At 37.2% G+C, this 15297-nt stretch overlaps 1 protein-coding gene across 1 annotated transcript in view; it reads right to left on the reverse strand.

Moving 5' to 3' along the window:
* Positions 1-2476: 2476 nt before the first annotated feature.
* MCHR2 (melanin concentrating hormone receptor 2) overlaps positions 2477-15297 on the reverse strand; it is a 454542-nt gene continuing 441721 nt past the window's right edge. The window contains exon 5 of the mRNA XM_053709105.1: positions 2477-2801. Within this exon, the coding sequence (XP_053565080.1) occupies positions 2477-2801 (325 nt within the window). The remainder of the gene's footprint in view (positions 2802-15297) is intronic.

Below are 15297 nucleotides of genomic sequence, written 5' to 3' on the forward strand. Positions count from 1 at the left end.
TCTCATCCTATTGGCTTATTTGAATTTCCAAAATCAAATTAGCCAATAGGAATGCAAGGGACGCCATTTTCAAAAGGCTCCCTTGCATTGAAGATTCAGTGTACGGCGGCAACCGCATGAAGAGGATGCTCCGCACCGGATGTCTTCAGGATGGAGCTGCTCCGCGCTGCCTGGATGAAGATAGAAGACGCCACCTGGATGGATGAAGACCTCTCCGCCTGGATGAAGACTTCTTGCCGCCTGGATGTCCGGCCTTTAAAAACTGTAAGTGGATAATCGGGGGTTAGTGTTAGGATTTTTTAAACTTTTTTTGGGTGTTTTTTTTTTTTAAATTAGGGTTTTGGGCTTTCTTAAAAGAGCTGAATGTCTTTTTAAGGGCAATGGGTAGCTTAGTTTTTTTTTAAGTTAGGTTTTTTTATTTTGGGGGGTTGGTTGGGTGGTGGGTTTTACTGTTGGGGGGTCTTTGTATTTTTTTACAGGGAAAATAGCTGATTTCTTTAGGGCAATGTCCTACAAAAGGCCCTTTTAAGGGCTATTGGTAGTTTATTGTAGGCTAGGTTTTTTTTTATTTTCGGGGGGCTTTATTATTTTTATAGGACTATTAGATTAGGTGTAATTGTTTTTATTTTCGATAATTTCGTTTGTTATTTTTTTGTACTTTAGTATTTTTTATTTTTTGTAAATGTAGATTTAATTTTTTTTAGTAGGGTTAGGTTTTTTTTAATTTGTAATTTAATTTATTTAATTGATACTATAGTTAGTTTAATTTTAGTATAATAGTAATGTTAGTTTAATATATAGTTTAAACTTAGGTTTTTTTTAAGTTCACAGGTAAGTTTTTACTTATTTTAAGATAGGGATCCTGTAATTTTAATTTAAAGTTAAGGGGTTGTTAGGTTTAGGGGTTAATAGTTTAATTTAGTGTTTTGCGATGTGGGGGGCTGACGGTTTATGGACTAATAGGTTTATTTAGTGGAAGTGATGTGGGAGGCCAGTGGTTTAGGGGTTAATAACTTTATTTAGTGGCTATGTCGGGGAGCGGTGGAATAGGGGTTAATATCTTTATTATAGTGTGGGCAATGTTGGGGTGCAGGAGGAATAGGGGTTCATAACTTTAGTATAGTGGCAGCAATATCGGGAGCGGCAGATTAGGGGTTAATAACTTTATTTCTGTGGCAGCAATGTCGGGAGCGGTGGATTAGGGGTTAATAACTTTATTAAGGTGTCGGCAATGTCGGGGGCAACAGATTAGGGGTGTTTAGACGTGGGGTCTATGTTAGGGTGTTTAAACATAACTTATTTTCCCCATAGACATCAATGGGGTTGCGTTACGGAGCTTTTTATTCCGTGATCACAGGTGTTAGTTTTTTTCTAACACTCTCTCCCCATTGATGTCTATGGGGAAAGTGTGCACGAGCACGTCAAAGCAGCGCTTAGATTTTGTGCTGTATGGAGCTTAACGCAACCATATCGCACGCACAAGTCAGCGTTTCAAAAACTCGTAATGGCAGCGCTATGTAGGGTGAAATAATGCATGTTTTGTTGCGTTCGTTTCACACCTTCTAAAGCGCAAAACTTGTAAACTAGGTGATAGCGTAAAAAGAAATGTATTTTTTTGAAAATACATTTACTTGTCGTGCTGATTAATTACAAATGTAGGTATATGATTATGCCTTCTAGGTAGTGTGATCTATTCTTGCTTGTTGGACAGAAAATTAAAAAATAAATACTTGGTGTAATTATGTAACAGAATATCTTTCTGTCAAAAATTCTAACCAAATTAAAGGACCACTCAATGCAGTAGTATTACATAATTAACAATTACACAATAAAAAGACAATGATTTAACACCTAGGGACCGATTTATCAAGCTCAGTATGGTCTAAAGACCACTGCTCCATAACTTGTCTGCCTGCTCTGAGGCCACGGACAGAAATCAACCTGATTGAATACTATCGGGTTGATTGACACCCCCTGCTGGCGCAAATCTGCAGGGGGCGGCATTGCACCAGCAGTTCACAAGAACTGCTGGTGCAATGATAAATGCCGACAGCGTATGCTGTCAGCATTTATCGATGTGCGGCGGGCATGATAATTATAAATATACCCCCTACTCTGAATTTCAAATGAGAAGTAGATTTTTTCTGACAAATTTATTTTTTCTCCCATTTTCCTGAGTCTATCATGTGACAGACATCAGCCAATCCCAGACTAGTATATGTATACCCTGTGAGCTTGTGCACATGCTCAGTAGGATCTTGTTCCCCAGAAAGTGTGAATATAAAAAGACTGCTAAATTTGATCATGGAAGTAAATTGGAAAGTGTCTTAAAACTGCATGTTCTTTCTGAATCATAAAAGTTTATTTTGACTTGAGTGTCCCTTTAATTCAAATGCATTCATTTTAAATTAAACTAGAGTTTTGCATTTATGCAGATACTAACCCATTTCAGCACAATTTAATACATGAATAAAATCTAAAAGCTAGATTTTAGTGTATTGTCAATATAGTTTAGTTCACGGTCAGACATTTTGATTTTGACTTTGGTGCATTCAGTAAGTCTTTTGCGGAAATTTCCACTAAGAAGCACATATAAGAATGGATTTACACCACTGCTAGCGTAGCTTAGACAAATAGAGCAATAATAGCTCACATAAAAAGTCAGTGAGGGCTTAGAAATCTGAAGGTTCACAATCTGTATCACATGATAAGGGGCTGAACTGACAATGTAAACGCCCACCAACACGAGAACCATCTTCGTTAACCGTAAAACTCTTTGTCTTGGTAAACTGTTGTTGTATCTGAAAGAGAGAAAAGAAAAATTAAAGCACATAGTTTACCTGAAAAAAAATATATAATAATTAATTTAATAAAATAATTGCATTGGGATAGTTTTCTCAAGTTTTCAACATGTTATTATATCTAGTATTTATTAAGGCCTAGATTACAAGTGGAGCAAAAATGTTAGTGATATGGAACATTAACATTACGCAATAACAATCAATAGTGCTCTGATTTTTATGCTTATATTTTTTATTGCTTGCAATCCAGTCCTTAGTGTTTAATGGATTGTAGTTATGCTACCTTTGATATGCTTTACGATAATGTTTATGTTGTATTTTTGTTTTGAGGAAAAAAACAAAATAAATAGGGCACGCTAGCTAGCACCCAATTTACAAGTTGAAAGCAAACGGTTGCACTCGACAGCAAACAAAATTTGCGCTAAATTGATTGGTGCAACTGAAGACCTTGCTCAATGTATAAGGGTTTAAAAAAAAAATCTCAACCGCACATCAAAAACACATTATAATAAAATGTTACAATTTCTGACAAAAAAAGTTTTCTTATAAAAATTAATAAAACAATTTTTATAAAAAGGGATATAGTATTGACTGGAAAGGGCTATAAAGTATATATATATATATATATATATATATATATATATATATATATATATATATATACACACACACATACATATACAAATACATATTTTTAATTATCAATGCTTCAACATTTAGATAAGCAGCAATTTCAATACATCCGCTGATCCTCGCTGCAGCGATTACACAAATTCGACTTTAAAATTTATAAAAAAAATAAGGCTTAATATTCTCACGTCAACAAAGCCACAAGGATCAGCGGTCTGTTGATATTTTTAAAGCATTGATGGCGTGAATACTTCAATTATCATTCATTCAACACAAAAAACAGAAACACATGATGCATTTAATCTTTAATTTTACTTAGCTCCGCCATTTTCTACTCTTTAAATTGTATTACAAATTATAATTTTATAAGAATCTTTTAGCGTTTGCAGCTCCATTTTACAGATTTTTTTTTGTACTGAGACACCCCACTCCCTTTGAGTTCCTCCACCTAACACGTAAACCAGTACAAAGCCCATTAACACTAGCAGGGAAAATATTGAAATGAATGATCTTGTGAGGAACTAGTGTTATACTAGAAGATCGCAGACAGAGCTGGACGCCTCTATTCCTGCCACTCAATGGAAAACTATAATTAAAAACACAAAGTGATCTTCTGCTTCCCCTCAACTTTAGAGATGAATACCAAAAGCTCGTTGGATGGAGTGTGGAGACCATTTCTCTCTGGTACACATTTGATGGCAGTGTAAATTAATCCAATTTCTGTGGAAGGGATTTGAAGAACATTTTCAAAAAGATATTTCCGGATCATTTTACACTTTCTTTGAAAATTGCTCTGTAAAATGACCTCCCTAAAAAATCTTACAAACTAAGAACACTGTCACGATACCACTTTAAATGTTTAAATTCTGAAGTATGGAACTCAACTGCGGTGATATGTAGTAATTTAAGATTTATAGAATATAAGGTTTGTATCACTTTAGTTTAGATACTTAGTATAAGGAAAAAATATCTGTTAGAAAGTGAAAAGGATTTTATCTGTATGAATACTGATCGTAACAGGCAGATAATATTATGAAAGATTCCTGCTTGATTACTTAGAGAGGCAGAGCGTAGATATCACAGTTTTAAATGTAACACGTTCTTGCTTGGAAGCAAGCTGCAGATTCTTTGAATGGCGTGCAGAGTCACAAACCTCGCTACTGTGTTGCAAGTTCGACTGCTCTGTGACGTCAGTCCTCCGTAAACGAGTGGGAGGAGTCAGGATCCTTGTTGTCTGTTCCGATATACGATCTCCAAGTGACAAGTAAAGCAAACTGAATTTGTGGGAGAAATCAAGGCTTTAAGTAGAACGGAAGCTCAGAGGCAAGCAAGGATGACTTGCCAGACGTTAGCAAACACAATAAGTGGGATCCGATGTGTTGAGGCATAAAAGCCGGGTAGGTTGAGTTTCAGTAGTTCCTGTGATCTGGGAAACTAGATGCTGCAAACTCCAGTATATAAATTAGCAGAGAATTCTCCTTGTAATCCGAGTGAGATTAAGTATTTTAAATTTGACTTGCTTCTATAGAGATTCCTCTGACGGCTCAGGCGCAGTTCAGTTGTAGGTCTGATCACTACAAACTAGAATCATTACTAAGCACCTGGGTAAAGGTGTATCAGACTTTTATGAAAGAGTAGGAGGGCTAAGCTCAGAACGTGTAATTTAAAGAGACAGTACAGATGTTACACCATATTCCTGACAGACCCATTTACTGTAAATTGGAATTAATGGTGCAAAATCGCTGATTGCAAGGCATTGGAAAACTTTACTTATACCAACTAAACAGATGTGGTTGGATAGAACTACTGAATTTCTTTCATTAGAGAAATATATGGCTTTCTGAAGTGCAATAGACATTGATATTTCCTAGATGTCAAGTTTTATTGGGAACAATAGTTATCAGAAACTCAATAACGCCAAAATACAACTCTGAAAGCTGTTTATTTGAAATATTCAAACTCTAACATGTCGTTAGGGTTTCCTCAGACCATACCTAGGCAACCATATTGAGGGGTATATTTATTATAGTGTGAGGGGACGTGATACAATGTAGCGTATCATGTCCGCTGCACATCGATAAATGCCGACAGCATACGCTCTCTGCATTTATCATTGCACCAGCAGTTCTTGTGAACTGCTGGTGCAATGCCGCCCCCTGCAGATTGGCCGCTAGCAGGGGTGTCAATCAACCTGATCGTATTTGATCAGGTTGATTTCTGTCTGCGGCCTCCAAGCAGGCAGACAAGTTATGGGTCTTTAGACCGCTGCTTCATAACTTCTGTTTCCGGCAAGCCTGAAGGCTCGCCGGAAACAAGGGGCATCAAGCTCCATACGGAGCTTGAAAAATCGGCCAGTCTTCCCCCTCCCCTTACCACCCTCTTTATCTATTTCTATAACTTTTGCCTTTCTCTTATATTATCTAAACCGTTCTTTGTATATCTTTTTTCTGCTGCATATTAAATTATATTACACATGTATAATTCTTTTGTGCCTTATGAAAAGAACACAGTTGCCTATACTTTCACTTATCTAAAAAATGGTTAAAGAAAAATAATTCTCGCACACTAATATACAGTACATCCACTGAATCATTGTGGTATCTGAATTGTACTTTGCTCATTTCTTTATAGTCTAGAAAGAACTCATCCTCTGATTGAATTGTTTTTGAAAAGGCATATTTTATTTTTCTTCTGCGCTGTTACTGTCAAACATGCATAAGATGACAGAAATCCAAAAATTGATAGATATGATTTATTTAGTACATGTATTTTTCAAGCAATAAATAAACAAATACATTATTATGCTTTTGAAAATATTTCTCAGTATACATCCAATTAATCGGATAAGCTATGATCCCTGCAGATATGTATGCAAATGCATGTTTTATGGACATTTATTATTGATGCCATGTAAAATACTGTTTCAAGTATTGTTAAAAACCTTTAGGGCTCGATTACAAGTGAGGCGCAAACGGTTTCGCGCTAGCGCAATCGTGTTTTTGCGAGCCATTTTCATTGAGCTGATAATACAAGTGGAATGAAATCGCAATTGCGCTAGCATAATTGCCCTTTACACTTCAATCCTTACCGTGATCTTAGAGCTGTTAACTGTTTTCCAAAACAAAAACGATGCATAAAACACTTAAAAAATACATTAAAAAGTGCACTTATACTCATATTAATACTGTCTGATAAAAACAATGTAATAAAAATATTGCTATTGCACACAAAAGGTATAAGGGCTCAAAGATATGAGGCAGGCAAATGGCTTTAACATTGAGACACATACATATGCATGTCTAAAGATGAATTTATATGTTATATGTTTATACTGTATATGTGTAAATATATATTAATGTATTTATATGTGTATACAGTATATTACAAAAAAGCGAGTACACCCTTCACATTTGTGTAAATATTTTATTATATATTTTCATGTGACAACACTGAAGATATAACACTTTGCTACAATGTAAATTAGTGAGTGTACAGCCTGTATAACAGTGTACATTTGCTGTCCCCTCAAAATAACTCAATACACAGCCATTAATGTCTAAACCATTGTCAACAAAAGTGAGTACACCCCTAAGTGGAAATGTCCAAATTGGGCCCAAAGTGTCAATATTTTGTGTGGCCACCATTATTTTCCAGCACTGCCTTAACCCTCTTGGGCATGGAGTTCACCATAGCTTCACAGGATGACACTGGAGTCCACTTCAACTCCTCCATGATGATATCACAGAGCTTGTGGATGTTAGAGACCTTGCGTTCCCCCACCTTCCATTGGAGGATGCCCCACAGATGCTCAATAGGGTTTAGGTCTGGAGACATGCTTGGCCAGCCCATCACCTTTACCCTCAGCTGCTTTAGCAAGGCAGTGGTCATGTTGGAATACTGCCCTGCGACCCAGTCTTCAAAGGGAGGGGATCATGCTCTGCTTCAGTATGTCATAGTACATGTTGGCATTCATGGTTCCCTCAATGAGCTGTAGCTCCCCAGTGCCGGCAGCACTCATGACACTCCCACCACCATGCTTAACTGTAGGCAAGACACACTTGTCTTTGTACTCCTCACCTGCTTGCCGCCACACACGCTTGACACCATCTTAACCAAATAAGTTTATCTTGGTCTTATCGGACCACAAGGCATGGTTCCAGTAATCCATGTCCTTAATCTGCTTGTCTTCACCAAACTGTTTGCAGGCTTTCTTGTGCATCATCTTTAGAAGAGGCTTCCTTCTGGGACGACAGCCATGCAGACCAATTTGATGCAGTGTGCGGCGTATGGTCTGAGCACTGACAGGCTAACCCCCATCACTTCAACCTCTGCAGCAATGCTGGCAGCACTCATACGTCTATTTCCCAAAGACAACCTCCGGATATGATGCTGAGCATTTGCACTCAACTTCTTTGGTCGACCATGGCGAAGCCTGTTCTGAGTGGAACCTGTCCTGTAAAACCGCTGTTTGGTCTTGCCCACCATGCTGCAGCACAGTTTCAGGGTCTTGGCAATCTTCTTATAGCCTAGGCCATCTTTATGTAGAGCAACAATTCTTTGTTTCAGATCCTCAGAGAGTTCTTTGCCATGAGGTGCCATGTTAAACTTCCAGAGACCAGTATGAGAGAGTGTGAGAGCGATAACACCAAATTTAACACACATGCTCCCCATTCACGCCTGAGACCTTGTAACACTAATGAGTCACATGACACCGGGGAGGAAAAATAGCTTACTGGGTCCAATTTGGACATTTCCACTTAGTGGTGTACTCACTTTTGTTGCCAATGGTTTAGACATTAATGGCTGTGTGTTGAGATATTTTTTAGTTGATAGCAAATTTACACTGGTATACAGGCTGTACACTCACTAATTTACATTGTAGCAAAGTGTCATTTCTTCAGTGTTGTCACATGAAAAAATATAATAAAATATTTACAAAAATGTGAGGGGTGTACTCACTTTTGTGAGATACTGTATACCTATTGACAGTCATATATACATATATAAAAACATTAATATATATGTACACATATATAAACATATATATAAGTGCATTATTGCCCTTTGTGGATAAAAACATTATAAAACATATTTATGCAATATTCATATTTAATAAAGATTTTAACTATGTATTTTCTGTAAATATTTCACAATTTCTAATGGAAATATGCTATGTTGTTTGAGCGATGAGTGTTTTTTTCCAACAATTTATTTTCTCTATTGACTTCTATGGGGAATTCAAAAATGTGATGGCATTTGCACGTTCTCAGGTATTTTTTCCCCCACTTTTTTATCTCCATTGACTTTTATGGGGGAATACATGCACACGCACGCAAAAACTTCTTTCTTTCTTTTTCATGCTATTTCGCTTAGCGCTAGTGCAAAATAAGTTTTTTTGCAACTTGTAATACGAACACAGCCCGACTAGAGCAAAAATTTAAATCCAAGCGGAGTTTTCACTTACGGAAAAAAAAATACAGCACCAATTGTAATCTAGTTCTTAATTTGCTGTCTTGAAATATTGTTCTGCTTCATTTCAACACCTTACAGCTCTCTATAACAACAAAGTGGGAGGGGGTGTCATTTTGTTGTCTTCTGGGGCGTTGTATTTATCACTTTTGTATGGCCTTTTATCAGTTTTGTCTGGTTTTCTCAAGTCCCTGTCTGTCTCATTGTTCTACGCAATTTGGTTGGTGTAGAGCCCTTTATTAAAATCTGTTAATAATGAAAAAAAAAAATAATTCTGTTTTTACATGAAAGGTCTTTAATATGTTTAAGCAATCCAAATACTCCTACTATAATAAAAAAAACCCAGATATGTTGCAGACCAGAATGTTTTTTTTTAGAGGTCAGTGTTGTTGAATTAGTGTAATATCATTTGCAAAGCTGCTTTTTGATTTATTAGTATACTGGTGTTGAATTGTTTCTTCCAGGTTATAAGTTATAGTTCTAGGAATGCATTTGAAAATATTGTGATATGTGATTTATTATAAGGATATTAAATGCACTGGAAGAGCTTTGAATTTTTTTGTTTTTGTTTTATATCTTTATCTGAGTTTAGTGAAGGTCATTGTTAGTGTAAATTGCTATAACACTGTCATCTTTGTAACACAGATACTAGTTTGATAGATCCCATTCCAACCTTAACCATACTCTAATCATAGTGCACACATTGGGGTAGATTTAATAAGTAGTTGATGCTGCTTTCTACGACTGTAGTTTCTGGCTCGCCGGTAACATAAGTTAAGAAGCAGCCGTCATAAAACCGCTGCTTCTTAACTTGTCCACCACCTTTTAGGTGTCGGACTGCAAACATCCGATCGAGATGATTGACTTGTGCAATGTTAAATGCCGACAGTGTATGCTGTCGGCATTTAGTGATGTTGAGTGGACATGATTCGCTACAGCGAATCATGTCCACTCGACATATAATAAATTGACCCCCTTGTATTTTTCTAAAGTTCTTGATAACTAATTGCGTTACTCTGTTGTGGTTTAGTTAGGATGAACTATATTCATGTCTCTCAATAACAGATTCTCCTTACAGTTGCTATAACACTGATACATATATTATAGTTAGAAGTGTTTCACAAGAGTAGTTCTAATGGAGGATCTTAAAAGGTGGCTACATTTTTAGAAATTTGCAAAAGTTAGCTGTACAGGGAAGTTATTTTTTGGGGAGTTCTAGTGAAGGATCACATATGCAGGATAGTTATTAGCTGCTTGGGAAATACTTTGGTGGGAGTATCAAAGTACAAGTAATTGGGTGATTAATTTAATGTAGCCAGTCGCAGTGAGGTTGGCTTGAGTTTAGGGTTAGAAGCAGTGGGGCAGGTCAGTCTATTGGTTTGTAGGGATGTGATTTAATTTTATTGCAGTATATAAAGCAATGTTTATAATCAAAATCTAAGGATTCTTCACACTGAGTTTCCAGTCTGCCTACTGTCTGTTGCAAAGTATTTATTTAGATTAGGATTTTTTAATGAGCAAAAGAGCTGTTAGAGTTTAGGGCAAGGCTCTACCAAATGGCATTTTCATGGCAATGCACAACAAAATGCCCTTCTCAGAGAATCATTAGATAGGTTTTTTTTTGGCGGGGGCGGTTACTTTTATTGTAGAATGGGGTAGAATGGGGTTGTATTTCATTTTTAGAAAAAGTGCTAAACCACTTTAGGGTAATGCCCTACAAAAAGTCTAGGTCCTTTTAGTGTTAGTATAGGGTTTTTAATTTTATTTTTTATTTTTTTAAAGGGGACTTTAGTTTTAGTATAGGCATAACTGTGTGTTTTTTAGTTTTGGTAGTTGTTTTTTTTAATGTATTTTTTTTATTTTTTTATTTTCTGTAATTTTAGTTTTTGCTATTTTTTGTAATTTATGGGGTGCTAGCTTAGAGGTCTGGGGCGTTTTGATGTTAGGTAATTTAGTAATGTAGGGGTAGTTTGCATTGGGGGTTGTGATGGATTATGGTTTAATAGGTTAGTGGGCTTATTGCAATAGGGGTTGTGGTGGTTTAGGGGTTAATAGATTGGGGTGGATAGGTCTTTAGGTTATGGCAGATTAAGGGTCAATAGTGTAGGTTGTGCTGGGGGTGAGGGTGCATGAGGGTGCATGAGGGGTTACTAGTTTAGTGTAGTATTGCATTTATATAGAATGTTACAATGATATACTTTGTCATGTATAATGCAGATTATTTTAAGTATTGTATATAATTGAAATAACTAATGTTTAAATTATATACAACACTTGAACTAATATACATTATACATGACAATGCATGTTATTTTAACATTGTATATAAATGTAGCGACATAAATCCTATATTTTTAATAGGGAGGTTTTTTTTGTATCTTTTATTAGTAAGGTGGATTGCATACATGGGGGTCGATTTAACAAGCAGCGGATGCTGCATTGACACCCCATCGTTTCTGATCTGACAGAAATGGAAGTTAAGAAGCAGCGGTCTTAAGAACACTGCTCCTTATCTTCTTAGCCACCTTTTAGGTGGCAGACTGAAATTATCCCGATTCGATTGGGATGGTTGACGGCCCCTGCTAGCGGCCGCCACTGAGCAGGGGGCAGCATTGCACAAGCATTTCCCAAGAAATACTTATGCAATGTTAAATCCAGTTCGAGCGGACATAATTCACTACGGCTAATCATGTCCACTCGACCCTTCATAAATCTATCACATGATGTAGGTGTTCTGTGGGAGGTATCTGGGGGTTTCAGGAGTAGTATAGGGAAGACATGACATAGGTGTAGGCAGTCTGTGGGAGTTAGCTGAGCATTCCAGGGGAGTGTAGCTAAAACATGATGTAGGTATAGGAGGTATTAAAGGGACAGTAAACCTTAAAAATAATGTTATATAATTCTGCATATAGTGCAGAATTATATAACATTATATTAACGCAATCTATATAAAATATAATTTCCCCTTTGAATTTTTTAAAAAAAACTGCTGTCTGACAGATCTTCTGAGCGGGTCTGTTTTTTTCAAACAGCGCATCGGGCCAGCTGTATAGTCACAGCCCTGCCCGACCTCGCCATAGCACTAAGTGCAGCTCGCTCCTGCTGTCTGACAGAGCACTATGTGCAGAATTATATAACATTATTTTTAAGGTTTACTGACACTTTAAGGAGCTAGCTGAGCGTTCCAGGGGGAATATAGCTAAAATATGACATAGCTGTAGGCGTACTGTGGGAGTTAGCTGTGTGTTTATGGCGAGTAACATGTACTTTGATTGGGATACATGTCCAGCAGTGTGATATATTCCAATCTAGGAAGTACAGTATGGTGTCAGTGGCGAGACTTTGCAGTGTGAGGCAGGTAGTGTAGTTGCAATAAGGTCACACAGGCATTATTTGAAGTGTTCCAACATAGGGACCGTGTTTGGTTTCATTGAGCTCACTCTTAAAACTGTGTAGGAACACTTCAAATACTGCCCCCCGCCCGATAAAAGTGTTGACAAGTGGCAATGTTTAGGCGAACTATTGCAGAAGCAGCGATCCCTATTATTCCCTATAGGAGAGACATTGCCAATTGTGGGCACTTCATGGGTCCATCCCCTTTTAAAAAAAAATATTGGGGCCTAAAACAGAAGCACATAAACTTATCATCATAAACACCTTATATCCCATTGATAGTACATTTTTGTACTTTAATCTTCAGTTCCTCAAAGTCTTGTTTATTGATCCAAATCCTAAAAGTTCAGTCTTAAGTCCCTATCACATAGTCTAAAAATGCTCCAACTAATAATCATTATCATTGTAGCCTGTTGTCCTGGATTTTTTTTTTAAAAGTAAATGTTTATTGGCTTACATACCCATAAGGCACAATCAAGTTCTGCATAATTAGCTTGGCATACCTCAATGTTTTGTTAACACTTATGCCATTAAATTGCTGACAACTAAATGGATTTTCTTTTATTTTCACCAATTAAAGCTATGTACAATATCTATCAAAGCTTAATGTCTTATTGTCTTATTATTTGGGGTTGGATTTGCATGGTTTTGTGAAGAAAGTGGAATATGTGGGTGGCAGTCGCATGTACGGTAAGTGACAAACAAAAGATGTCTTCTTCTAATAAAATTTAATTTCATATGAATAAAAACAGATGTAAATAATAAAGCTATTTCACTTTTAAAGTTAACAGAAAGAATGAATATGGTAATCTGGGCATGCAATTGTTAACACTGTGATGGATATGATCTTTTTCTTTTTAAAAGTTTCCATCTAGAGATCTTCTTAAACAATTCTAGGAGTTATAAAGGAATAAAAAATCTATGCTACAGCGACCCCCCACCCTGCCTAAAATCTTTATGGCAAAGAATTTGACAATCAATGCTCTTGTCTTAATTCCAATTCAATTTACTTACGGCTAGATTTAGAGTTCTGCAGCCAAAGGGGTGCATTAGCTACGCATGCTTTTTTTCCCCCGCACCTTTTAAATACCGATGGTATTTAGAGTTCACAGAAGGGCTGCGTTAGGCTCCAAAAAGGGACTGTAGAGCATAATTTACCGCCACTGCAACTCTCAATACCAGCGGTGCTTACGGACGCGGCCAGCTTCAAAAACGTGCTCGTGCACGATTCCCCCATAGGAAACAATGGGGCCGTTTGAGCTGAAAAAAAAAAAAGCAGCGTTCAGCTCCTAACGCAGCCCCATTGTTTCCTATGGGGAAACACTCCCTAAGTCTGCACCTAACACCCTAACATGTACCCCGAGTCTAAACACCCCTAACCTTACACTTATTAACCCCTAATCTGCCGCCCCCGCTATCGCTGACCCCTGCATATTATTTTTAACCCCTAATCTGCCGCTCCGTACACCGTCGCAACCTACGTTATCCCTATGAACCCCTAATCTGCTGCCCCTAACCCCAGCCGACCCCTATATTATATTTATCACCCCCTAATCTGCCCCCACCCAACGTCGCCTCTACCTACCTACAATTATTAACCCCTATTCTGCCGACCGGACCTCACTGCTACTCTAATAAATGTATTAACCCCTAAAGCTAAGTCTAACCCTAACACCCCCCTAAGTTAAATATAATTTTTATCTAACGAAATAAAAGAAATCTTATTAAATAAATTATTCCTATTTAAAGCTAAATACTTACCTGTAAAATAAACTCTAATATAGCTACAATATAAATAATAATTATACTGTAGCTATTTTAGGATTAATATTTATTTTACAGGCAACTTTGTATTTATTTTAACCAGGTACAATAGCTATTGAATAGTTAATAACTATTTAATAGCTACCTAGTAAAAATAATTACAAAATTACCTGTAAAATAAATCCTAACCTAAGTTACAATTAAACCTAACACTACACTATCAATAAATAAATTAAATACAAATACCTACAAATAAATACAAATAAATACACTAACTAAAGTTAAAAAAATATAAAAAGAACTAAGTTACAAAAAATAAAAAATAATTTACAAACATTATAAAAATATTACAACAATTTTAAGCTAATTACACCTACTCTAAGCCCCCTAATAAAATAACAAAGCCCCCAAAATAAAAAAAATGCCCTAATAAAAATTGAAAAGCTCTTTTACCTTACCAGCCCTTAAAAGGGCCTTTTGCGGGGCATGCCCCAAAGAATTCTGCTCTTTTACCTGTAAAAAAACCCCATACAATACCCCCCCCAACATTACAACCCACCACCCACATACCCCTAATCTAACCCAAACCCCACTTAAATAAACCTAACACTAAGCCCCTGAAGATCTTCCTACCTTATCTTCACCAAGCCGGGTATTACCGATCCGTCCAGAAGAGGGTCCGAAGTCTTCCTCCTATCCGGGTGATGTCTTCATCCAAGCGGGGGCTGAAGAGGTCCATCATCCGGCTGAACTCTTCATCCAAGCGGGGGCTGAAGAGGTCCATCATCCGGCTGAAGTCTTCATCCAAGCGGGGGCTGAAGAGGTCCATCATCCGGCTGAAGTCTTCTATCAAGCGGCATCTTCAATCTTCTTTCTTCTGGCTCCATCTTCATCCCGCTGACGCGGAACATCCTTCCTCCACGACGAACTCCCGACGAATGAAGGTTCTTTTAAGGGACGTCATCCAAGATGGCATCCCTCGAATTCCAATTGGCTGATAGGATTCTATCAGCCAATCGGAATTAAGGTAGGAAAATTCTGATTGGCTGATGGAATCAGCCAATCAGATTCAAGTTCAATCCGATTGGCTGATCCAATCAGCCAATCAGATTGAGCTTGCATTCTATTGGCTGATCGGAACAGCCAATAGAATGCGAGCTCAATCTGATTGGCTGATTGGATCAGCCAATCGGATTGAACTTGAATTTTCCTACCTTAATTCCGTTTGGCTGATAGAAAC

The sequence above is a fragment of the Bombina bombina genome, chromosome 4 (assembly GCF_027579735.1).
Source record: "Bombina bombina isolate aBomBom1 chromosome 4, aBomBom1.pri, whole genome shotgun sequence".
Classification (NCBI taxonomy): Eukaryota; Metazoa; Chordata; class Amphibia; order Anura; family Bombinatoridae; genus Bombina; species Bombina bombina.